The sequence below is a fragment of the Telmatherina bonti genome (assembly GCF_933228915.1).
Source record: "Telmatherina bonti genome assembly, chromosome: 22".
NCBI lineage: Eukaryota > Metazoa > Chordata > Actinopteri > Atheriniformes > Telmatherinidae > Telmatherina > Telmatherina bonti.
This window is the reverse complement of record NC_136631.1, coordinates 34,173,454-34,200,501: the sequence shown is the minus strand read 5'-3', so window position 1 is coordinate 34,200,501 and position 27,048 is coordinate 34,173,454. Positions and strand designations below refer to the sequence as shown.

General features: G+C 35.1%; 1 protein-coding gene across 2 annotated transcripts; it reads left to right on the top strand.

Moving 5' to 3' along the window:
* The first annotated feature begins 470 nt into the window (after nucleotides 1-470).
* LOC306772655 (uncharacterized protein) lies at nucleotides 471-19,571 on the top strand. 2 transcript variants are annotated; one of them, XM_079262239.1, is made up of 18 exons: nucleotides 471-633; nucleotides 856-908; nucleotides 1,951-2,026; nucleotides 2,182-2,312; nucleotides 2,464-2,547; nucleotides 2,632-2,688; nucleotides 2,813-3,007; nucleotides 3,138-3,266; nucleotides 3,879-3,933; nucleotides 4,025-4,115; nucleotides 4,226-4,367; nucleotides 4,679-4,783; nucleotides 4,879-4,987; nucleotides 5,078-5,258; nucleotides 5,394-5,468; nucleotides 6,674-6,776; nucleotides 15,582-15,688; nucleotides 17,084-19,571. In XM_079262239.1, exons 1-18 carry the CDS (start codon nucleotides 606-608, stop codon nucleotides 17,217-17,219), a joined length of 1,857 nt encoding a protein of 618 aa, XP_079118365.1. In that variant the 5' UTR covers nucleotides 471-605; the 3' UTR covers nucleotides 17,220-19,571. The 2 variants fall into 2 exon arrangements, with proteins under 2 accessions (XP_079118365.1, XP_079118364.1); XM_079262238.1 differs by having other exon boundaries at nucleotides 3,093-3,266.
* Nucleotides 19,572-27,048: the final 7,477 nt, after the last annotated feature.

Genomic DNA, 27,048 nt, shown 5'->3' with positions numbered 1-27,048 from the left:
AAGTGGTGCAATATTTCGAACTGAAATATCTAGTCCTTTCAATTAAGGATGTGTATTGCAGTATATGGAAACACCTTATAAATAGTTGTGTTTATTTTGTTCTTTCTTTTACTGTGAAAAAGATTGAATTAGATGTACTTATATATTTCAAACCAAAAATGATACAAATCAAATTAAAAAGGTAATCAGATATATTCTCATTAAGACTGTGGATAGGGCGCAAAATGTGTCCCGCAATTGGAAAATGTAAATATTCTCATTAATATACAATAACAATACCCGCCCCCCTCGATTTTGCACACCTTTTTACAAAAACATTTTAAATTTTGTTTCATATGGTTTTAAATCAACGAAGACGATTAAAAGCAACACCAGAAGGTGGAAGTGATGCAACAAGACTAGCACTAGCTACCAATTTCCAGAGAAGAAGAAGTTGCGCTAGAAAAAAAATCCGAAGAAGAAAGGAGGAGGAGCGCAGAAGGACAAAGCTGTAAAGACGAGTTAACTTGTAAAAATAAACCTGACAAAAATATATATTCCTGAAAGACAAAAGTTGCTGACAGCGAAATTTAATTAATATCAGTTTAATAAAGAAGTAAAACATCATGTCAAGAAAAAAGGCGCCGGTTAAAGGTAAGAAAATAGCGATGATAACTTAGTTTCTGAGTTTCATTTACGAAGAACTGAACCAGTCAGGCCAGTTAGCTTCGTGCTAAAGTGGCTTTGTTGTTTGTTTATGGAGATCATTTAAGTGGGGCTAATATGACTATATATTTTTTATTAATATAGAACAGCTTAAAGGTGTGTGATATTTAAACATTCATGTTAACCTTTGACGTCGCACTGTCTTGTCAGGTGGCGTCCAGATGCCTAGAATAAGAGAAAACTCGAGACTAATGCAAACACACGTGAGTATGAGTCAGACTGTTATCATTTTGTTGCTTTAATACAACATTAGGTCAAAAGGTTTGTCTGGTTTTAGGCCTCTTGCCAGTTGTATACCAGCCATTTCACAATAACAGTAATCAAAACAGAGAGTAGTTTAACCCTTTATGGGGCAAATGAATTTTTGATCACTTCGTTATCTTTCATATTCAGCATTAAATTTTTGTTAATGTAACAACAGAATGGAGGTATTGGTACATACCAGAAAGATAGTTTTAGGTTAAAATGTCTAATTTCAAGGTATTTCATTGAGTGTCCTTTAAAGCAGGGGTGTCAAACAACAAAAGACTATTATCTCTGTAGATAATTACTGAAGCTCAATTGTTTCATAGTTGATTAGCGGTAACTTCTTTTTGTATCGTTGCATTTTTAATTTTGCACACAAAGTGGGGTTGCACCTCCAATGTTGTTGTTGCTCTGCTACAATGACAATAAACCTCTCTCTATCTAAAGCTATGGATCAGAAATGCAAAAGGAAGAATTAACAGATAAACAATGTGATCAATAGTTTTAGCTTATTGACTAAATGTGTAAACAAAAAACAAAAAAAAAACAACAACAAACAAACAAACAAGTGACTGATGTTTCGGGCCTCAGCCCTTCCTCAGACTGTGGCCTGAAATGTCTCACTTTTTTTTGGTCAATAAAACATCGGAACCTTATTCTAGTGTGCACTTTTCTCTTTTTGTCATCGCTTGTCTTTAGATCCGGCACATAGTCTTATTTTTTAGAGGATGTGTGTGATTTTGATCTTTTTCCTGAATGTGAAGAATTGAAACAATCCGTTATACTTAAGTTGTCAATGAAACTTTTGAATTATTATTATTATTATCATTCTTCTTATTATTTTTATTATTATTGTTATCATTATTATTAATAATAATAATAATAATAATATCAATAGTGTTGTTTTTATTATTATTATTATTGTTTAAACTCACAGCCTTGTAGCTGGTAAAAGGATTCACTTATCAAACCAAATCACTGATCACTTCTGCTTCTCAGGAATCAATGGTGGATTTCTTAAATGGTCGCAGTTCTGGAGGGTCTTTCATGGACATGCTTACACCTGCTTTATTTGGTAAGAATTTCTCTGATTTGGGTGTCTTATTATTTCCGAGCTGTTTCTATATATTGAAAGATCAAAGCTTGAAAACCTTAGAAATGTAGTGTGGAATGTGCACCCAGCTGTTTTTTTCGCGTTGTGACCTCAAATTAGTCTCTTGTGCCTTGCAGGATTGAATTTTTTAGGGTCTCTGGAAGATGATCTGATATATTCTGATGAGGATGATGATGATAGCGATGATAGTCATTCTGCTCACAGGATGTTAGCGCCACATCCACAAATAAAACAACTCACCGATGAGGTAACTCACTCTGTTTCTGTTGCCTCAAAATGAAATTTTGGGAAAGTCTGACTGATGTAAATTAACTTCAAGAAACGTATCCAAAATGTAGAAATGATCTCAAGCAAATGTGTGTACGTTCACCCCCCTTTCCAATTTTTTGTTTTCCTAGGAGGCAGATAAAATTGCACAGGAACTGATGGTAGAAGAGGATCGACGTAGTGGGAAAACGCAGAAGAACAAGCGGAAAAAAATGGTAAGCATGTGCATAACTATTATTCTGAACATCGCTTCATTGATAGTTGTTCGTAACATTTTTTTAATTTTTTGTTTGTTACAGCGTAAAAAAGAGAAGAAACGGCTTGAAAAGGAGAATGCACTTAAAGACAATTTACCTGTAGGTCAAAGTTAGTTCTTGCTGTTAATTGCAGTTGCATGTATGCTGGTCATCTGAAAACAAAAAAACCCTCCCAAGAAGAGAAGCCTCTTGAAAGCTATGGTTATCTGTGATGTATTTTCAGGAGGGGGTGGAGCAGGATGGCAAGCATTGTTCTGAAGAAGAAAAACAGAAAGAAAGCTCTCCAATTTGTTGTCATTCAGACGCAAAGGAATCTCCTAAATCTGATAGGTCACAAACGGCATCTGAGGGAGCTGGATCTGATGCGCACCATACTGACAATAAAGATGTTAAAATGAATGAGGAAGAGGAGCAAAAGGTTTGGAGATTCTTAAGTTTGTTTTAATAAATGTTACAGAAGAGCTGACATGAAAAATCTGACCAATTAGTTTAATTCTTCACAGGATTTGGGTTTGAATAATTTACACTCCTCATCAACTGAATTGCAGCCTGAGGTGTGTATCCAGAAACCTGCAAAAGCTGGAAAAAAGGAAAAAATTAAAGTTGAACCTAAAGAAGTAAAACCAGAAGTTGCAGACAAACTTCAGGTTCAGAAGGAGCAACACGTTTCTCAAGAGGTAGCAATAAAACAATGATGCTCTTTATTCTTTAGTGCCATTTAAATACATTTTAACAACATTTTTTGTTTCTTAAAGGTGGAGTTTGTAAGATTTTCAATATTAAAAAAAAACAAACAAAACTAAAAAAATAACAATCATAATTAGATAGTTTTTTTTAAACATTTAGGTTCCAGTCTGTCCATATTTGATGTGTTATTAAATTACAAGTTTTTTTTTAATGACAAAGTCCCTTCTTAAATGTTTGCCTACCAGTAAAAAAAAAAAGTGCTTTTTGTCATTTGTCATTAATTAAACTTGCAATTTCATAACGCATCAAATATGAACAGACTGGAACCTACATGTTCAAAAAACTATCTAATTATGATTGTAGTTATTTTTATTAAGTAATTTTTTTTAAAATATTGAAAATCTTACATACTCCACCTTTAAGTGACCCATTTTACTGTTTCTGTGACAGCTAAAACTGATTTTGTTCACTTGTTTTATTTCAGTAAGAAAAAAATGGCAAATTTGTCAAGTTTATCAAATAAAAAACAACAAAACTACGACATGGTAATATTACTTTTAAATTTTATTCATCTACATTCAAACTTTGTTTTTTTAAAACAGAAAATGCTGAATCCTACTGCAGAGGAGTTTTCAAAGAAAAGCATTGAGCTAGCCAGTGAGTACAATTTCCCTTTTACATTAGTTATAGGACCTTTACCTTAAACAGAAATATTAAAATCAGTGTTTCTGTCCTTCCTGTTATGCAGATACGGGGAATCGTTTGGCTGCTGCTGCACAGTATGAGATGGCAGTGAAATGCTTCACTGACGCCATTAAATACAACCCAAAGGAATTTAAGTAAGAACCTAAACCGGCTTTATTTTCAATAAAACACTCTGCTGCTCTTCATATTAATGCCAATAAACCATGTTTACTGTGCGGTTTTTTTTAAAAAATTTTTTTTTTAGGTTATTTGGAAATCGGTCTCTTTGTTATGAGAGACTGCAGCAGTATGAAAATGCTCTCAGGGATGCGGACGTCGCACTCTCCATGGAACCAAAATGGATAAAAGGTTTATTTCGGAAAGGCAAAGCTCTCTGTGGGCTCAAGGTAAATGAATTATGTTGAATTCAGATCGTTGATTCTGCTGCTTTATTCTCCTCTCACTGTTTGCATTTATTGAATTACAATGATTTTCTCTCCAGAGTTGATACAGATGTTGCAGTTAATTTAACTAATTAGGGAAAAAAAACCAGCACATGCACAAACTTTGATTAAATTCTACCATTACTTATTTCATAAATGTATAATATGTATGATTTATTTATTTGAATTCCTTATTCTGCATAAACTCCCAGACTTTTCCAGGGTTATTACATCATCTAAAGTGTGACTCCTTGTGTTGCTTGTGATTTCTGCAGAGGTACTACGAGGCCTCGCTGATCTATAAGGAGGTGTTGAAGCTGGAAAGTGCGAGCGCCGAGGCGGCACAGGAGCTGAAACGAGCGCAAACGTTGCACCTCATGGTAGAAAGCGCTTATAAATATCTTATAACCTTTGGGCATCTGCCAGGTTGGGTCTTTTAATATCTGTCTGTATCATGTCTCTGCTACGACTTCAGGAAATGGGCTTCTCCTGGGCGCAGTGCTCAGAGGCTTTGAAAACTCACGGCACATTGGAGGAATCTGTGGAAGCTCTGTTTGCCGGTGACAGCGGCCCAAGTTCCAGAGGTGAGCGCCACAAAATGTTTGTCAGTGGTGGAAATATGACAGCGATGTCTTGGTACCTGAACAGTTTCAGTGTTTGCTCCTCCTCATCAGTTGGCATCAATCAAGTCAAAGAGAAGCCAGCGAAGCAGGCGTGCAACGATGAGGGAGAGTGGGAGGTTGTCCAACAGATGAGCCGTCCTCGAACGCAACACATCAAAGATTTGAATCTTTACGAGCAAAGCAGGTCAAGCTCTCAGTCTCCGACCCGTCACTCCAGGAGCTCTGTCAAACCGTGAGCTGGTCTCTTTAAACTCGTACTAGCAGGATCTTGTGTTGGACTCATTTTTATTTATTAGATTTATTCTTTCTTTTTTTCTGTGAGTCCAGCAGAAATTTAGTCTCATTATTTCTGTTTGTTTGTTTAAAGGGAACTTTTCCCGGTTTGGGTGGGAACGCTGGGCCCTTCTATGACCTACGCCAAACTCCATGAACTCTTCAGCAGGTGAAGTATCGCTGTCAGGACTGAGTGTGATGTTTGTTTGAGGTTTTCATAAAGCACCTCGTCTGAGAGGTCTTAGTTTTACTGTAGATGTAAAAAGAATCAACACAAATCTTTCTTATACATTATATTCGTTAGGGCTGTGATGATATGCTTTTGATTTGATTCAGATTTTTTTTGGGTGCCAATTCGGTTTAAATTGCGATTCTCACGATTCTTCAATATTGCTGATTTTTGTAGATTAAAAACAAAAAAAATATATAAAACATCTTTTTTGCTCGTCATTTTTCTTGATTTCAGTGAGGAAAAAACAACACAGACCATCATTCTGCTGCCATAATGCCCAAGAACACAAATAAAGAGATCAATAAAAACAATAAAAATGACAAATTTTATAATGGATTATTTTTAACCAAATTGATTTTTTAACCAAAAAAAAAAATCTATTTTAAAATTGTGAAGCAAAAAATCCCTATTGTCGATTTTTTTGATTCGATATTCCCACCCCTAATATTCATGTATATTTAAACTTTACTTTTTTTAGAAAAGCTAAAATATTTAATGATTTAAAGATGAATTAAAAGTTTCTGCAGACGGATTTGCTCTCTACTTCTTATGTTTTAGGAAAGAATATGTTGAATTAGTCCGTGTTTGTTAAACTGTTGCACAGAAATTTAACCAAACTTAATGACTCTTCTCCCAAGATTTTAAAACAAATCTTTTGCATTTTCCATACTAACTTTCTTTATTTCAGCCATATTTTTTCAGTGTTATCTAATTTTTTATGATTTTTTTTATTTATTTATTTATTTTTTTAAAGCAACTGAAGTTTATTTAAATTTTTTTAAGCTTACATTTTTCTTGTTTGTCTATTAAGTAAATAATGCGGGACAATGTTGCATTTTTAATATAAATAAATGTTAACAACATGGATTGCTGTCATAATCAAACTCTCGGTACATCCCATCTGCTGGAACCTGGAAATGTTTTGGCAAAACAAACTCATTGAAATAGTCTCCTATAACTTACTCAGACAACTATCTGAACAATCAACCATTTGCTGCAACTCTTGAATTTTTATTTAGATTCCTCTGAGCCTAAATTAAAAGAAAAAAATGTTGATGGAGACATCCTTTTTGATAAATACCACATCTGATGCTGCACTTTGCTCAACAGATGTGCTTGCTTTGTCATTGTTGGTTTTGCAGAGCCGGGACCATCTACAGCATCAAGATGCTGCTCGAACGTCAGTGTGCGTTTGTGAACTACACCAGAAAGGACGACTGCGACAAAGCCATCCAGTGTATCAACGTATGTTTCTGTTTACTTGGACCTGTGTTTGCGTATGACCTGTTCATACGTTTAACTGACATAGCTGACAGAGGTTGGCATCTGGGATTAGAAGCTTTAATTTGACAATATGTCATTTCTTCACCACTTGGTGCAAGAGGCATACCACACTCTGACCCAATCAGCTGCATTTCTCCAGCGCTTTCTGTTGGAGCTCAGTTTGTTTCAGCCTGCAGAGGAAGGAAAAAAGCTGAACCCTTTGTTGGGCACTCAATGAAATACCTTGAAATTAGACACTTTAACCTAAGATTGTCCTTCTGGTATGAACAAAGACATCTATTCTGTTGTTACAATAACAAAAAAAAAAAGTTTCATGTTGAATATGAAAGAAAACAAAGTGATCAACAATAGTCACTTGCTCCATAAAGGGTAATTTGGACGTTGTGGATTTTAAATAACCTTGTTGCTCAGATTTAAAAGTTTTATAAGATACATCTTTGTGCAAAGTCTTCTTTCAGGCGTGTTCAGGATTTCCAAATGTGATTATGTAAAACGACATTCATCAAGCGAAACACGAAGACTTGCAACTATTGTGGTCAAACAACAACGGCAAACCGTTTACTGTGTTTGCACAGGAGTTTTGTGATGTTTGGTCAATGCCTCCACCTGAAGGTTGTGAACAATAGTTTCCTGTAGTGGAGCTGAAACCATTGCATCCACTCACAGATGAAAACATGTTTGTGTTGAAGAATTTTGGCCACTGACAGCCACCATATTCACAACTGCACTTGGTTTGATGCCGTGTATCATTTATCACTAGATGTCAGTAGTTTATACTCACTGAACATTCAGGTTTTCCTCTCAGAAGTTTTTGATGTTTAATTTTGCGTTATCCAGGTTTGTCCAGGTATTTATTAATTACTTTAAAACTCCATGTGTTTATTTATTACTCTAAAACTCCATGTGTTTATTTATTACTCTAAAACTCCATGTGTTTATTTATTACTCTAAAACTCCATGTGTTTATTTATTACTCTAAAACTCCATGTGTTTATTTATTACTCTAAAACTCCATGTGTTTATTTATCCCTCTAAAACTCCATGTGTTTATTTATTACTCTAAAACTCCATGTGTTTATTTGTTACTCTAAAACTCCATGGATTTATTTATTACTCTAAAACTCCATGGATTTATTTATTACTCTAAAACTCCATGTGTTTATTTATTACTCTAAAACTCCATGTGTTTATTTATTACTCTAAAACTCCATGGATTTATTTATTACTCTAAAACTCCATGTGTTTATTTATCCCTCTAAAACTCCATGTGTTTATTTGTTACTCTAAAACTCCATGGATTTATTTATTACTCTAAAACTCCATGTGTTTATTTATTACTCTAAAACTCCATGGATTTATTTATTACTCTAAAACTCCATGTGTTTATTTATTACTCTAAAACTCCATGTGTTTATTTATTACTCTAAAACTCCATGTGTTTATTTATTACTCTAAAACTCCATGTGTTTATTTATTACTCTAAAACTCCATGGATTTATTTATTACTCTAAAACTCCATGTGTTTATTTATCCCTCTAAAACTCCATGTGTTTATTTATTACTCTAAAACTCCATGGATTTATTTGTTACTCTAAAACTCCATGTGTTTATTTATTACTCTAAAACTCCATGTGTTTATTTATTACTCTAAAACTCCATGTGTTTATTTATTACTCTAAAACTCCATGTGTTTATTTATCCCTCTAAAACTCCATGTGTTTATTTATCCCTCTAAAACTCCATGTGTTTATTTATCCCTCTAAAACTCCATGTGTTTATTTATTCCTCTAAAACTCCATGTGTTTATTTATCCCTCTAAAACTCCATGTGTTTATTTATCCCTCTAAAACTCCATGTGTTTATTTATTACTCTAAAACTCCATGTGTTTATTTATTACTCTAAAACTCCATGTGTTTATTTATTACTCTAAAACTCCATGTGTTTATTTATTACTCTAAAACTCCATGTTTATTTATTACTCTAAAACTCCATGGATTTGTTTATTACTCTAAAACTCCATGTGTTTATTTATTACTCTAAAACTCCATGTGTTTATTTATCCCTCTAAAACTCCATGTGTTTATTTATCCCTCTAAAACTCCATGTGTTTATTTATCCCTCTAAAACTCCATGGGTTTATTTATCCCTCTAAAACTCCATGTGTTTATTTATTACTCTAAAACTCCATATGTTTATTTATTACTCTAAAACTCCATGTGTTTATTTATCACTCTAAAACTCCATGTGTTTATTTATCACTCTAAAACTCCATGTGTTTATTTATCCCTCTAAAACTCCGTGTGTTTATTTATCCCTCTAAAACTCCATGGATTTATTTGTCCCTCTAAAACTCCATGTGTTTATTTATTACTCTAAAACTCCATGTGTTTATTTATCCCTCTAAAACTCCATGTGTTTATTTGTTACTCTAAAACTCCATGGATTTATTTATTACTCTAAAACTCCATGTGTTTATTTATTACTCTAAAACTCCATGGATTTATTTATTACTCTAAAACTCCATGTGTTTATTTATTACTCTAAAACTCCATGTGTTTATTTATTACTCTAAAACTCCATGTGTTTATTTATTACTCTAAAACTCCATGTGTTTATTTATTACTCTAAAACTCCATGGATTTATTTATTACTCTAAAACTCCATGTGTTTATTTATTACTCTAAAACTCCATGTGTTTATTTATCCCTCTAAAACTCCATGTGTTTATTTATCCCTCTAAAACTCCATGTGTTTATTTATCCCTCTAAAACTCCATGTGTTTATTTATCCCTCTAAAACTCCATGTGTTTATTTATCCCTCTAAAACTCCATGTGTTTATTTATCCCTCTAAAACTCCATGTGTTTATTTATCCCTCTAAAACTCCATGTGTTTATTTATCCCTCTAAAACTCCATGTGTTTATTTATCCCTCTAAAACTCCATGTGTTTATTTATCCCTCTAAAACTCCATGTGTTTATTTATCCCTCTAAAACTCCATGTGTTTATTTATCCCTCTAAAACTCCATGTGTTTATTTATCCCTCTAAAACTCCATGTGTTTATTTATCCCTCTAAAACTCCATGTGTTTATTTATTACTCTAAAACTCCATGTGTTTATTTATTACTCTAAAACTCCATGTGTTTATTTATTACTCTAAAACTCCATGTGTTTATTTATCCCTCTAAAACTCCATGTGTTTATTTATCCCTCTAAAACTCCATGTGTTTATTTATTACTCTAAAACTCCATGTGTTTATTTATCCCTCTAAAACTCCATGTGTTTATTTATCCCTCTAAAACTCCATGTGTTTATTTATCCCTCTAAAACTCCATGTGTTTATTTATCCCTCTAAAACTCCATGTGTTTATTTATTACTCTAAAACTCCATGGGTTTATTTATTACTCTAAAACTCCATGTGTTTATTTATCACTCTAAAACTCCATGTGTTTATTTATCCCTCTAAAACTCCGTGTGTTTATTTATCCCTCTAAAACTCCATGGATTTATTTGTCCCTCTAAAACTCCATGTGTTTATTTATTACTCTAAAACTCCATGTGTTTATTTATCCCTCTAAAACTCCATGTGTTTATTTGTTACTCTAAAACTCCATGGATTTATTTATTACTCTAAAACTCCATGTGTTTATTTATTACTCTAAAACTCCATGGATTTATTTATTACTCTAAAACTCCATGTGTTTATTTATTACTCTAAAACTCCATGTGTTTATTTATTACTCTAAAACTCCATGTGTTTATTTATTACTCTAAAACTCCATGTGTTTATTTATTACTCTAAAACTCCATGGATTTATTTATTACTCTAAAACTCCATGTGTTTATTTATTACTCTAAAACTCCATGTGTTTATTTATCCCTCTAAAACTCCATGTGTTTATTTATCCCTCTAAAACTCCATGTGTTTATTTATCCCTCTAAAACTCCATGTGTTTATTTATCCCTCTAAAACTCCATGTGTTTATTTATCCCTCTAAAACTCCATGTGTTTATTTATCCCTCTAAAACTCCATGTGTTTATTTATCCCTCTAAAACTCCATGTGTTTATTTATCCCTCTAAAACTCCATGTGTTTATTTATCCCTCTAAAACTCCATGTGTTTATTTATCCCTCTAAAACTCCATGTGTTTATTTGTTACTCTAAAACTCCATGTGTTTATTTATTACTCTAAAACTCCATGTGTTTATTTATTACTCTAAAACTCCATGTGTTTATTTATTACTCTAAAACTCCATGGATTTATTTATTACTCTAAAACTCCATGTGTTTATTTATTACTCTAAAACTCCATGTGTTTATTTATTACTCTAAAACTCCATGTGTTTATTTATTACTCTAAAACTCCATGTGTTTATTTATTACTCTAAAACTCCATGTGTTTATTTATTACTCTAAAACTCCATGTGTTTATTTATTACTCTAAAACTCCATGTGTTTATTTATTACTCTAAAACTCCATGTGTTTATTTATTACTCTAAAACTCCATGTGTTTATTTGTTACTCTAAAACTCCATGTGTTTATTTATTACTCTAAAACTCCATGTGTTTATTTATTACTCTAAAACTCCATGTGTTTATTTATTACTCTAAAACTCCATGTGTTTATTTATCCCTCTAAAACTCCATGTGTTTATTTATCCCTCTAAAACTCCATGTGTTTATTTATCCCTCTAAAACTCCATGTGTTTATTTATCCCTCTAAAACTCCATGTGTTTATTTATTACTCTAAAACTCCATGTGTTTATTTATTACTCTAAAACTCCATGGATTTATTTATCCCTCTAAAACTCCATGGGTTTATTTATCCCTCTAAAACTCCATGGGTTTATTTATCCCTCTAAAACTCCATGTGTTTATTTATTACTCTAAAACTCCATGTGTTTATTTATTACTCTAAAACTCCATGTTCATTTATTACTCTAAAACTCCATGTGTTTATTTATTACTCTAAAACTCCATGTGTTTATTTATCCCTCTAAAACTCCATGTGTTTATTTATCCCTCTAAAACTCCATGTGTTTATTTATCCCTCTAAAACTCCATGTGTTTATTTATCACTCTAAAACTCCATGTGTTTATTTATTACTCTAAAACTCCATATGTTTATTTATTACTCTAAAACTCCATGTGTTTATTTATCCCTCTAAAACTCCATGGATTTATTTATTACTCTAAAACTCCATGTGTTTATTTATCCCTCTAAAACTCCATGTGTTTATTTATTACTCTAAAACTCCATGTGTTTATTTATTACTCAAACTCCATGTTTATTTATTACTCTAAAACTCCATGGATTTATTTATTACTCTAAAACTCCATGTGTTTATTACTCTAAAACTCCATGTGTTTATTTATTACTCTAAAACTCCATGTGTTTATTTATCCCTCTAAAACTCCATGTGTTTATTTATCCCTCTAAAACTCCATGTGTTTATTTATCCCTCTAAAACTCCATGTGTTTATTTATCACTCTAAAACTCCATGTGTTTATTTATTACTCTAAAACTCCATATGTTTATTTATTACTCTAAAACTCCATGTGTTTATTTATCCCTCTAAAACTCCATGGATTTATTTATTACTCTAAAACTCCATGGATTTATTTATCCCTCTAAAACTCCATGGATTTATTTATCCCTCTAAAACTCCATGTGTTTATTTATTACTCTAAAACTCCATGTGTTTATTTATTACTTTAAAAGTCCATGTGTTTATTTATCCCTCTAAAACTCCATGTGTTTATTTATTACTTTAAAAGTCCATGTGTTTATTTATCCCTCTAAAACTCCATGTGTTTATTTATCCCTCTAAAACTCCATGTGTTTATTTATTACTCTAAAACTCCATGTGTTTATTTATTACTCTAAAACTCCATGTTTATTTATTACTCTAAAACTCCATGGATTTATTTATTACTCTAAAACTCCATGTGTTTATTACTCTAAAACTCCATGTGTTTATTTATCCCTCTAAAACTCCATGTGTTTATTTATCCCTCTAAAACTCCATGTGTTTATTTATTACTCTAAAACTCCATGTGTTTATTTATCCCTCTAAAACTCCATGTGTTTATTTATCCCTCTAAAACTCCATGTGTTTATTTATTACTCTAAAACTCCATGTGTTTATTTATTACTCTAAAACTCCATGGATTTATTTATTACTCTAAAACTCCATGTGTTTATTTATTACTCTAAAACTCCATGTTTATTTATCCCTCTAAAACTCCATGTGTTTATTTATTACTCTAAAACTCCATGTGTTTATTTATTACTCTAAAACTCCATGTTTATTTATCCCTCTAAAACTCCATGTGTTTATTTATCCCTCTAAAACTCCATGTTTATTTATCCCTCTAAAACTCCATGTGTTTATTTATCCCTCTAAAACTCCATGTGTTTATTTATTACTCTAAAACTCCATGTTTATTTATCCCTCTAAAACTCCATGTGTTTATTTATTACTCTAAAACTCCATGTGTTTATTTATTACTCTAAAACTCCATGTGTTTATTTATTACTTTAAAAGTCCATGTGTTTATTTATCCCTCTAAAACTCCATGTGTTTATTTATCCCTCTAAAACTCCATGTGTTTATTTATTACTCTAAAACTCCATGTGTTTATTTATTACTCTAAAACTCCATGTTTATTTATTACTCTAAAACTCCATGGATTTATTTATTACTCTAAAACTCCATGTGTTTATTACTCTAAAACTCCATGTGTTTATTTATCCCTCTAAAACTCCATGTGTTTATTTATCCCTCTAAAACTCCATGTGTTTATTTATTACTCTAAAACTCCATGTGTTTATTTATTACTCTAAAACTCCATGTGTTTATTTATTACTCTAAAACTCCATGTGTTTATTTATCCCTCTAAAACTCCATGTGTTTATTTATCCCTCTAAAACTCCATGTGTTTATTTATCCCTCTAAAACTCCATGTGTTTATTTATTACTCTAAAACTCCATGTGTTTATTTATTACTCTAAAACTCCATGGATTTATTTATTACTCTAAAACTCCATGGATTTATTTATCCCTCTAAAACTCCATGTTTATTTATCCCTCTAAAACTCCATGTGTTTATTTATTACTCTAAAACTCCATGTGTTTATTTATTACTCTAAAACTCCATGGATTTATTTATTACTCTAAAACTCCATGTGTTTATTTATTACTCTAAAACTCCATGTGTTTATTTATTACTCTAAAACTCCATGTGTTTATTTATCCCTCTAAAACTCCATGTGTTTATTTATCCCTCTAAAACTCCATGTGTTTATTTATTACTCTAAAACTCCATGTGTTTATTTATTACTCTAAAACTCCATGGATTTATTTATTACTCTAAAACTCCATGTGTTTATTACTCTAAAACTCCATGTGTTTATTTATTACTCTAAAACTCCATGTGTTTATTTATCCCTCTAAAACTCCATGTGTTTATTTATTACTCTAAAACTCCATGTGTTTATTTATTACTCTAAAACTCCATGTGTTTATTTATTACTCTAAAACTCCATGTTTATTTATTACTCTAAAACTCCATGGATTTATTTATTACTCTAAAACTCCATGGATTTATTTATTACTCTAAAACTCCATGTGTTTATTTATTACTCTAAAACTCCATGTGTTTATTTATCCCTCTAAAACTCCATGTGTTTATTTATCCCTCTAAAACTCCATGTGTTTATTTATCCCTCTAAAACTCCATGTGTTTATTTATCACTCTAAAACTCCATGTGTTTATTTATTACTCTAAAACTCCATGTGTTTATTACTCTAAAACTCCATGTGTTTATTACTCTAAAACTCCATGTGTTTATTTATCCCTCTAAAACTCCATGTGTTTATTTATCCCTCTAAAACTCCATGTGTTTATTTATTACTCTAAAACTCCATGTGTTTATTTATCACTCTAAAACTCCATGTGTTTATTTATCCCTCTAAAACTCCATGTGTTTATTTATCCCTCTAAAACTCCATGTGTTTATTTATCCCTCTAAAACTCCATGTGTTTATTTATTACTCTAAAACTCCATGTGTTTATTTATTACTCTAAAACTCCATGTGTTTATTTATTACTCTAAAACTCCATGTGTTTATTTATTACTCTAAAACTCCATGTGTTTGTTTATTACTCTAAAACTCCATGTGTTTATTTATTACTCTAAAACTCCATGTGTTTATTTATTACTCTAAAACTCCATGTTTATTTATTACTCTAAAACTCCATGTGTTTATTTATTACTCTAAAACTCCATGTGTTTATTTATTACTTTAAAAGTCCATGTGTTTATTTATCCCTCTAAAACTCCATGTGTTTATTTATCCCTCTAAAACTCCATGTGTTTATTTATTACTCTAAAACTCCATGTGTTTATTTATTACTCTAAAACTCCATGTGTTTATTTATCCCTCTAAAACTCCATGTGTTTATTTATTACTCTAAAAGTCTATGTATTTTTGTATTACTCTAAAACTTCATGTATTTATTTATTACTGTAAGAGTTGGATTTCCTCAGATTCTGTCTGATTTGGTGAAAACTCAAAGTCCTTCATTCCTGTAGCGATTTTTTTATATTTAATGTCAAATTATGTATCAAACAAGTGTCAGGATCTCACTGAGAATTTAGAAAATTTGGACTTTCACCACTTTAGGGTCCTTTATTTTCACTGAAAATAACGGTGTGATGAGTCGACACTGAAAATGATTATTTCCTGTTCAGGGTATGGTGGAGGAGGGCGCTCCGCTGACAGTCAGACATCCGTTCAAATTCAATCCTTCCCTCAGCGGCTCCAAGTCGGACATCACTGACAACTTCCCACGTCCTGAGTAAGACCATCTCAGATCTTCCTTGTATTCATAAAACCACTCCTTTGTTTCAGTTTTGGATAAAGTTTGTACTTTATGGGAAGAGAATCCTGCCTTAATCGGAAACCAAAAGAAAGCGTGTTGAAACTTTGAAAGTCAGAGTTTGGAAACTTGAAATAGTTTTGCGAGTCTGAAAATAAGTTTTGAAACCTTAAAGTAGTTATAAAAAAAAACCTTTGAATCTCTGCAAGAACAGTTTTGTACTTGAATTTTTATTTAGTACTAAGTACTACATGCATATTACAGAGTTTTAGTCTCACTTGTTCAGAGATTAAAACCTCTTGTTGCTGTTTTCAATTCATCCTCACATTTTCAGGGTTTTGTCCACACCACAGCGAGGTTGCAATCATGTTATTTTTTTTATCTGAAACTTGCACTATGGGGGGTAAAAGGCTCTGTGGGAGGGACACTTGCCTCCTGTAATCAACGATTTCTCCGGTAGAGTAATAAGCCGGTTATATCCAGGTGATATAACAGAAGTTTGTTTTTGCTCTCAAGGCCACAAGAACAAGAAAAGGTTTTCGTGGTCTGGTCCATTCATACTCCACAATAAGCTGTGTCTGCAATGGGTGGGGGTCACTGCCTGGTGGATGTCTGTGTGTTTATTTGCAGTAAACAGTCGACCCAGTTGTTTCATAATTAATGAGATAATTCGTCCGCCGCACACGTAAATGTTTCGTTCTTTCTCACCACCTCAATCAGCTGTTTTATTAAAACTATCTGTTTATCCTGGCGTCAGTAAAATGCGAAAGCTGTTTTTTTCCTAGGTGACAGTTTCAGAGTTTCAAGTTAAAACAGAGCGAACCCTGGCAAAAATCACGGCTTTGCAACCTCGCAGCGGTGTGGATGAAACTCTGAAAATGTGAGGGTAATTTGGAGGTTTGAGACTCTGCAAAACAAAAGCAGTGTTGCACCCAGAGCACATATACAAAATGATGTTTGCAGAAGATTTTAACGCTTAAAAACTCGAGTTTCAAGGTTGCAAACTAATCGGTTGGGACAAAATTACCTTTTTTTAAAACTGGAAATGTCGTATTGAAAACAGCAAGAGGGTTGAATCTCTGAACATGCGAAGCTGAAACTAACATGCATGTTGCACCTATGAAAAATAAAAATATTAGCAAAAAAAAAAAAAAAATTATGCTTGCAGAGATTCAAAGTGTTTTTTCCAGACTTTTTAAGTTTTTTTTTATTTTTTAAAACTTATTTTCAGATTTTATTTCAGTTTTTAAACTCAGACTTTGAAGGTTTCAAAACATTTTGTTTCAGTTTCAGACTCTGGCAGGATTTTAATCCCATAGTACTGAAGGTAAAACTTTTTTTTGTTTTGTTTTTCTTTTTCCCTTTTTGTTGAAGCTCATACAAGAAGGAATGCTTCTTCTGGAGGACAACGGGCTGCACGAGGCTGGACTGCACCTTCAGACACATCCCGGAGCATAAGAATATTGACAAAGACAAATTCACTAGTAGGCTGGGATTTGTAGGAAAATAAGAAAAGAAAATGCATGACGTTAGTGATCAGGACCTGCTTTTGGATCATTGTTAAATGAAAAAAAATTGGAATGAAAAAACAAGAAGTTTTTTGGATTTTACTTTGTTGTGATTATGGTAAGTTTGGGACAATCATCCCTGTTGCATGAACATATAATGCCCAGCTCCATTACTGTATCGAGATAAGCATAAATGTGCCTTGACTTGTTGCATTTAAAATATCTTTCAAGCTTGAAGTGGTCCTTCCAATGTAGAAATAAAACAGTTGATCTTTATTTGCTTATTATAAAAATCACTTTAAGATAAATTCTGCTGGATTGTCAGTCACCACTAGGTGGCAGTGTTATATTTATCCCTTGGTGCAAGGGTTGTAGAGATGTTTGCTTTCATTTTAAAGGCTGTGATCCCTGTGATTATTCTACTGGCATATTTATGGTGCCCTGTTTAGTTTCCAAAACTGTTCTGTTTAGTCATTTTCTCGGGCATTGGACTTGTTTTTGTTTCTTAAATTGGTTATCTGGTATTGTAATCAATAAAATTTTGGCATTGCCCTGTCATTTATGGCATCTGTTGGATTTTAGATGAGTTTGGGCAGAAATAATCAGTAACAGTTATCAGTGGTTCAAAGTCTGGAAAGTGTTTATAGCACATATACACCCCAACATATGCACATATTCAGGATGTTTATTTGCTCTGCTATACAAGAACAGTATGTAGTGAAAAGTAAGCTGAGTCACTTCCAGACTGCAAGGATATGTCTAAAATAGCTTTAAGTATCAATAAAAACAATGAGAAGTTAAAAATAAGAATAAAATAAGAGTTTTAAGGCTAATTTACAAATTAAGTTAAAAGTTGTGACAGAATTTTTAAAAAAAAAAGTTTAGTAAAGTAACAAATGATGTGTATGTTCAAGTATGTAGAACTGTTCAGCAGCCTGAGTTTACAGTCACTGAGCTTCGGAGGAGTCCTTTAGGATTTTATCATCCCTGCTTTAGCAGCACCTGATGGAAACGTCCCACAGAGAGGGAGGTTCAGATCTGGTGCAGCGCTGTGCTGCCTTGATAACTGCTGGGACTTCGGTACGAACTAAACTTAGTACAGTAACATGAACTTTTACTGTTTCCAACATAACAGTATGTTTAAGAAAACAGCACACTGCTATACAAACAGCAAACTGTACAAAGATATGCTATAGATACCAACAGAGATGGGTAGAAATATGCTTTTCTAACAGCATATTCCAAATTGTTGGGGAGCCTGATCATAAAGCGCTTTATGTCAAAACTAGAGTGAACTATACTAAGAGTATGTTTACTCTTATGGAAAGATAGGAGTGACACACACATAGAATAAAACAGTAAAACAAACAAGGAAATGCATAGACAAAAACATGAAATAAAAAAATGTTTTTTATTCAAATATTTTCACATAATTTCATTCTTTTAATAATTTTTTTAATTTACTTTCTATATTATTTCCTGTGTCCATCCATCCATCCATCCATCTTCTGCCGCTTATCCGGGGTCGGGTCGCGGGGGCAGCAGCCTAAGCAGGGAAGCCCAGACGTCCCTCTCCCCAGCCACATTTGCCAACTCTGCGGGGGGGATCCCGAGGCGTTCCCAGGCCAGCCGAGAGATATAATCCCTCCAGCGTGTCCTGGGTCTTCCCCGGGGTCTCCTCCCAGAGGGACGTTCCTGGAACACCTCACCAGGGAGGTCCAGGAGGCATCCTGACCAGATGCCCGAGCCATCTCAACTGGTTCCTCTCGATGAGGAGGAGCAGCGGCTCTACTCTGAGCCCCTCCCGGATGACCGAGCTCCTCACCCTATCTCTAAGGGAGAGCCCGGCCACCCTGCGGAGGAAACTCATTTCAGCCGCCTGTATACGAGTATTCCTGTGTTGTTTTATTTATTTTTTTCCTTAATGTCCGAGCTGTCCATCATCTATTTCAAAGCGGGGTTCCTTGTCCACTCTTAGAAGTTAATCACTGCATAAATGATTGCAGCTCACTGTGCAGTTTCTACATGTACACACTTCTCACAAAAATTTAGGAATATTCAGTTTATTTGGGTGGAATATACAGAAAAAGTAATATATCATGCTAAACTGATGAACATACGGTACTCAAGTAGAATTATTCACTGATAATTCCTTAATCTCAAGAAACTTATTGAACCAAAAGCTAACAATAGTGGTTGGTATAACACAACGTTAAATATCAATGTCTCAATCTGTCTGTTTTACCTGTCATCTTGGTCTGATGAAGTCAAAATGTGAACATTATTATGGGCTGTTTATATCCAAGTTGTCATTAAACCATGATTAAATCATGATTTCGACACTGATTTTTCAGTTAACGACCTTTTTACAGAATATAAATAAAAATGAATATTTACTTTTGATAATTACCTTTCTGAAAGATGTTTTTCAGTGTGATTGAACTACTTCAATAAAATCTGACTTTATTCTGCCCTGCAGTGTTTTTCAACCCACATACTACAATTTTAAGAAAGTTATGTATTTGATTAGTGGACTACTGCAGCAATTTTCTCCCATGATGCTCTGCTTTCCTTTGCAGCAGCAGCAGTATTCCCTTTTCTCCGAATACTTCTTTGTATTCCTTCAGAACCTCTTGCTTCAATGGGGTGAAATAACTAGTACGCTTTTTGTCAGGCGTTGCCATGGTGAATCCAGGTATCAGAGCTCCATTGATGATGGCTTTTTATTGTGGTCTGTGTATGTGTGTAACTCTGAGGAAATGATCCTCAGAATTCACTGAACCAGGTCAATCAGCTGTGCTGCAACCTAAAACTCAAGAGTTGCTCAACTCAGAGTTTCTCTTTAGTCTTAACTGAACCTGCTGTCTTGAATGATCCCCTGGGGCTGCAGTAAGATCTAAAACACAGTTGGCCTTGACAGCACACACACAAGAGTCTCTGGGAATTTCCATGCATTCTTGAGTGTGAAGATGGCTCCTCTTCCTCCAAGGACATTGAGGCTAATATGGGGGAGGCCTCTGAAGTAGAAACACTCCAGTTGTAACTCCAACTCATCTGGAGATGAAGGAAATGGAGGAGAGATGAATGAAGCAGCAGCATGGACCTCAAAAATGGAAAAATATGTGTCCCAGCAGCAAAAGGTTTGGTCCTGGGACCAGTATGCCACCACCTGAATCGGAGACCTTAAGTCCAGCTTTGCATTGCTGATGGTGGATGAAATCCAGCAGCACATTGTGGCCATGGTGACAAACCTGCATGGGAGACACTCATACACAGACTGGTGAGATGAGGACTTTGACGAGCTCCAGGCTTTCGTGAGGTTGCTCCTTTTGGCCGGTGTTTACAGGTCAAAACATGAGTCACCCCTCAGCCTCTGGAGGTAGAAGTCAGGAAGCAACGTTTTCCAGGCCATAATGTCCCATAAAAAGGTTTAATCACATCAGTCGAATGCTGCGGTTTGATGACGAGATGTCTCAAAAACGAAGGCGTGGAGACAAACTGGTTGCTTTCTGCTAACTCTGGGACATGTAGTCCCATCTTCTGATTCTGTTCAACCCAGGCAAGGACATCTGCGTAGATGAGCAGCTTGTCCCATTCACAGACAGATGCAGCAGTACATGCCAACAAAGCCAAGAAAATAAGGAATAAAGTTCTGGGCAACCTGTGACTTCAAAACATCCAATGGCTGAAGACTGAAGGTGTATGAAGCAGTCTGCCTTCCTGAGGATGAAGGATGAAGGTGGCCCTTGACATGACTGAGAGGCTTCAGGAGAACATCATTACCTGTGACAATTTTTTCACCTCCTTTGCACCAGCAGAGGAGCTGCTCAGGAGGAAAATGGCTCTGGTTGGCACAAGTCACTAAAACAAACCTGAGCTTTTCCCTCATTTGCTCGTGGCAAAACAGCGAGCAATCTTCCCCTCTACCTTTGCTTTAACAAAGACCCACACTGGTTTCATATAAAACCCAACGAGGCAAAAAGGTGCTGCTCCTGAGCACAAAACACTGAAAGTCCAGATGCAAGTGATGAAGAAAAGAGGAGGCACATTATGATCAAAGATTAAAACAAATGCAAAGGAGTTGTTGACAACCTTGACAAGGTAGGTGCCATTCCACATCCATTTATTCTTCCTCTGATCATCTATTCATGTTGTCTTGTTCTACTGTTTTGGGGGTTTTCATTATGAACATGTCATTGAGCCCTCTTCCACAACCTAGTAGACACTTCTCTTCACAACAACTTTGTCCTGTGGACATCAACCGACCGTCACTCCTGGCAGCAACAGAAAGCCTGCAGGAGGAAACTGAATGTTGAATAGGTGGGAGAAATGCTGGTGACCCTTCACATCGAGAAGAGAAGGCACCGTCCCGGTCAGCTGCAGAAATAGTCACAAACCTGCGGGATGCTGCTCAGGACCCCCTCTCAGTAGTAAATGTAAAGACAGCAGTGTGTGTTTTGCTCAAACAAAAAGAGAAAAGTTAACAGGATCTTTGGAAAATGTCAAAAACATTCAAGCAAAAACCACAATTTAGTGTGTCTTTTGCTCCACCTGAGCTGGACTTTCATAGTCACACACACTCTCTCTTTTTCCCACTCACCATCTCGTCCTCTCACGACGCTCCAACAACACACCTGCATTTTCTATGTTTCTTTTTCATTGTTCATTATTGTTCATCAATTCTTATTGTATGAACTTGCTTGAAATGATGTGTATGTAAAGTCCCCTGTGACAACATTGTTGTGAAGGAGCGCTATAAAAAGAGAGCTGAATTGAGTTAAAACATTCTGGTTTCTGGTTTAAACCAACCTTTTCTTAATCATTTCAGAGCAGAGTCCTAGTAATCACTGGGGGAAAAACTTTTACCTGAAGTTAGATAAGGCTGAGTGGAAATCAGCATATATCATCATTATCTCCCACTGTAGAAAAAATACATGAAAATCAATGTGGTGGCCAAACACCGATCCATGTCAGGACCAGAAGTTGATGATCATAATAAAAAATGTTAATAATCAGTAATGATAAGAAAAAATATAGTGGTTTTTTTTATTATTAAAAATAGAATTATGTAAGAAAACTGACATTTAAAAAGTTACAACCCAAACATATTATTAGTATTTGATATTTATATTTTATGTTAAATTAGTTTGATACTTTTTAAAGTGGAAAAAATATTCATTTATTGTTAAAGCTGTTCTTGGGAAACTTACATTTTTTGTCATTAAGACTTTGACTGGGAGGTTTTTTTTTTAAATTACTGTAATTTACTCTTTAGAAAAAAAAAACCCAAAAAAAACAAGTTGTTGCTTCCAGTCATTGACCCATCTCTGCACCTTATTAAAATTGCAACCAAATACCTATTTAATGTATTTTCTGTAGCTATTTTATTTTTTCGGCATTGCAGGATTAGAGAAAGAGTGAACTTATATTGTTTTTAAAGGTTAAACACCCCACTAAATAGTCATTATTTGACATGTGTATTGCAGGCTAAAGGTCTTTTAAAAGAGGAAAAGGTACCTATTTTTACAAAAGTTCTTATGAAGCTAACATTTTTTGCCATCAAGGACAAATTACAGACCTCTTAAGGGGTTAATCTTTTTTTCAGCATTGATGGCGCCTTTCCAGATGTGCAAGTTTCCAGTTCAATAGGCTCTAATGCGCCCACATACCATCAGAGATGGAGGCTTTTGAAGTGTTTTTTGGATGTATTAAAACACCAAATGGCCCCTTTCGTCCAGAGGATGCAGGATCCGGGATTTCCCCCCAAAAAATTTTAATTTCATCTTGACTGAGTTTCCATTTGGCTTCAGTATATCCTAAATCAGCTTTGGCCCAGAAAAGCAGGGGAGTAATAGCTTAGTGGTCAAAGACTGGTTAGAGAGGTGGATTTGGGGCTGGAGGACCAGGTTCAAATCCCCAGACAACAAAGGAAAACCACAGTGGGCTCCTGTGCAAAGCTCTTAACCCCATGCTGCCCTAAATGACAGCCCATTGCTCAAAGTCCAACTATTTGGGATTATTAAATTATCATCATTAAAAACTTTAGAGTTTTTACATGATATTCACACACTGTACAGCTTGTTCTCTGTATAACAAAGCTTCTGTCTTGGTGATGCGAGTTCACAGATAATGATTTCTGGAAGTGTTCCTGAGCCCATGCAGGGATTTCCAGTAGAGAATTGGGACCATTTTCAATGCAATATTGCATGAGGGCATCAAATATTGATCTTTTGCCATCTCTCTTGCACCAAGGATGCCGCTCAGCCTTATGATATTATGTAATCAAATCAAGTTTATTTGTTTAGCAGACTTAAAATAACACCTGGTTGACCAAGACGCTTCACAGTAACATCATTCAAGCAAATAAAAAGTTTCCAGTAAAAATAGAAGTCATGCTGAAATATGAAAAGGTGGCAATTCCTGGTCCCAAAAGTATGGACCATGTTTTTGGATCCTGCCATGTTTATGGATCTACCTGTACATTTAGAACAGGTGTTTTCACTAACAGGCTCCTTTACCTGGCAAATAAACTGCTCATTAAATTCAGCTGGTTTGACGACTGGTCAGAACAGCTGCCAGACAGGACTTTTACTTTCTGGACCAGGAATTGCCACCTCTTGAAATATGTACACTCATATACATAAAATTAGACATATTTTAACGTAGATGATGGTATATTCAAAGTATTTATAATCTTATAACAAAGTGGTGCTAAAGTGCCCTTCATACCCAACCAAGCTGTTGAGCTGCAACATGTCCTCCAGCTGTTTATTTTAAATACCACACCATTTTCCAGCCTTTTGTTTCCCCATTCCTAACTTTTTTGAGACGTGTTACTGCCTCCAAATTCAAGAAGAGCTTAAAATATTCATTAACTTCCTCATAAGGCCTGTTTTTTTTTGCTTCCTGATGGAAATGACTGGAAATACCCAAAATAAACACCATAATCTTTACAATTGGAAGGGTTGCTTGAATAATCTTGGTACTAAAGCGTAAGAATCAAGATATGTGGTGTGTCAGAGTAAATTAATCTGAAACACAGTAGAGAAGGGATCCTCAGTTCAGGTCCTCAATGACCGGTGTCTTGCAGGTTTTCCAAGGTTTTCCTAACCCTAACCCTAACCCTCCCAGCGGCAACACACCTGATTCAAATCAAAGTGTATTTAGCAGACTTATGCAGAGCTTGTCTGAGTCTGTGTTTGGTGTTTTTCAGCAGGGACACTAGGAAAACCTCCAGGACACCATACCCTGAGGACCAGGATTGAGGATCCCTGCAGGAGCGCATTTAAATGTTTTTCCTTCTAAAGGAAATCCACAGTACTTTCAGTAAAAACCAGAAGATTGCAGCCCAGTTCATCTAGGGATGAGTCTGATGTCTGATGAGGATTGGTGCAAAAACAGAAAAGTCAATCTGAGCAGTTTTGCAGATGTTTTAAAAGGTACATTTCCAGAGGTGTATAATCCAGGTACCATAAAGTCAAAGTCCTGTCCGGCAGCTGTTCCACCCAGTCACTAAACCGGCTGAATTTAATAAGCTCTGCTCCACCAGGTAGATGAGCCTGATAGAGAAAACACTTGGTCCAAATGCACAGGTAGATCCAAAAACATGGCAGGGCTTCTACGTTTCTTAGAAAACCATCAGCCAACGTTGATGATGGACGATATAGTATATGATAGAAAGAGTTAATACTTCACCATAAAACCTCCTTCACCTTCATGGAAGCTACCAGGACTTTCATGATTCATATCAAACAACCGCAGTCATCGGAGAACACGTAAGCAGAGTGTTTTTCAGAGCTGGAATCAGAGTTTTGACCCCAAAACAAGAAAAGTAAGACATGAGATTCAGCTGCTTGTTCACAACGCTTTTGTCGTGCGGCGATGATACAGAAATCAGTGCAACAGCCGGCTCTCTGCTTTCATCTGACACCTTGTTTGCGTTGTTTGCTTGGAGAACTTAGGAGAGTTCTCATGTTTTACAACCCCGCAGCCATCGGCATTCTCCAGTTTGATGGTTTCTTTAGTTGGCAGTGTGTTTTTAATTGGAGTTTTAATTGTGTTTTGTTTGGATACCAATGTTTGGTGGAGTCATTGAGCTGAGTTCATCTTGATGGTTTTTGGTGTGCTACATGTTAGCTTTGCTGCTTCTTAGCATGTGCAAGGATCTCATGCTTTCTGCCCCTTTGCAGGGGACTCTCATAAAGAAGCTGCAAGAAGAGTAATGTGTTTTATGTTTGTGTTTGTGAGTAAAACATTGGTTTATGTAAATAGTCATTGCCTCCTGTTCTTACCTGCATTTCAGACAGGAAAAGCAGCAGGTTGACGCCATCCTAGGCCAAACCCAAGCTAAAACATGCCATAAAAAGTTAACATTGCATTTTTTTTAGTGAGATTCTTTTCAACCTTATTCAGGCTCTCAGGATGTCTGGGATCTGTTAATGTGGGTGGGATTTATTTAGATCCATCTTAGCCGAGGCCTGGCATGTTTGTTATTTGACTCAAGCGCTTCAAGGTCACTTTTCTGACCGCTGTTATGTAACGTTTGGGGTGTGAATTACAAAACTGTTTCAAAGAACTGAATAATTGCCCAAAAATGAGGTTGAAGCGGTGAAAAAAAGCCCAGTTGAGGCGTTTAGCTGTGAAAAGTGCTTCGTCTCAGCAGGCAGAGCAGCTGGTCTGGTGGGCATTAATTGGCTGATGGTGGCATACCTCACAAAGCCCTTTTGATCTGTGTGAGATTCGAGCTTGGAAGGTCTGTAATACTAATAACATGAACTCAGTTTGAACCCACAGGCAGCACTCTGACATGAGGTTGATCTATTAAAAATTTGCAAAAGAGGACTAAATTTAAACTTCCCGGTCCGCTTGGCTTTGCCGCATGAGAAACCTGTTCAAATGAAAAATGCTGATAAAAGGTGAGAGTTCAAAAACCGGCTGGAATCAACATCCGAGCACTTCCGGACAAAGCCAATCCCGCTCTTAACTAAAGCAAACACCATGAAGATTAAGTGCATCTTGTTAAAAGATTGCGTGGGCTGTAGAGCTTTAACAGAGTTTCATCTCCCTCCCGGCGAGACGAAAGAGGAACATGGCAAAGGAACTGAACCAGCAGATGTGACAGGTTGCTTTCCCAATCTTTGCTTTTTGATAAATGGCAATGCAGCAAAAAATATTCCACACTCCTCCTCCAGAGATTTCAGCTGCAGTAATTGAATGTGCAGCTTTTAGCGCAGGGATACATAATCTAATTTTTATTCTAATTCTGTGTTTTCTCAGCGCTGGCAAATAAACTATTGATGTGACATGAGGGAGTAGCTGACTCATGCTGTAGATCAACCATCCTATTCGCTTCTCAGGAAGCCAAAATAAAATGCTCCGCTGCAGCTTTGTGGCCGCTCAGCTTACAGGTCTCTGTTCAGACTTCACAACCTTTCCAGCAGGCAGCTGATGCCTCCTTTCTCTCTTTGAAGGAAGGATATTATCAACATGAGTGTGTGGATTTTAGAGCAACAAACCCCGGAGATTAGATCTTATTTTGTTGGTTTTACTGTCAGCTTCTTGTTAGTTTCTTGTTGGCAGGAGTAATTTCTCACTTTTCTATTTTGTCCACGCTTCACTTGTTTAAACTTGCAAGAAAAAAAGATTGAGGTAGCAACATTTTAATTAAAATCTGATGACAGAACCCCCCCTTTCCAGTGCTATCAGTCATGCGGGTTCACAGCAACACAAGCAAGAGGATTACTGCTTGTTTTCAGGAGCTGCAGGTCTTGTTTGTATTACCAGAATTCAGCCTGGAGTTTGTTTTCATCCCTAACATAATCCTCTGATGCC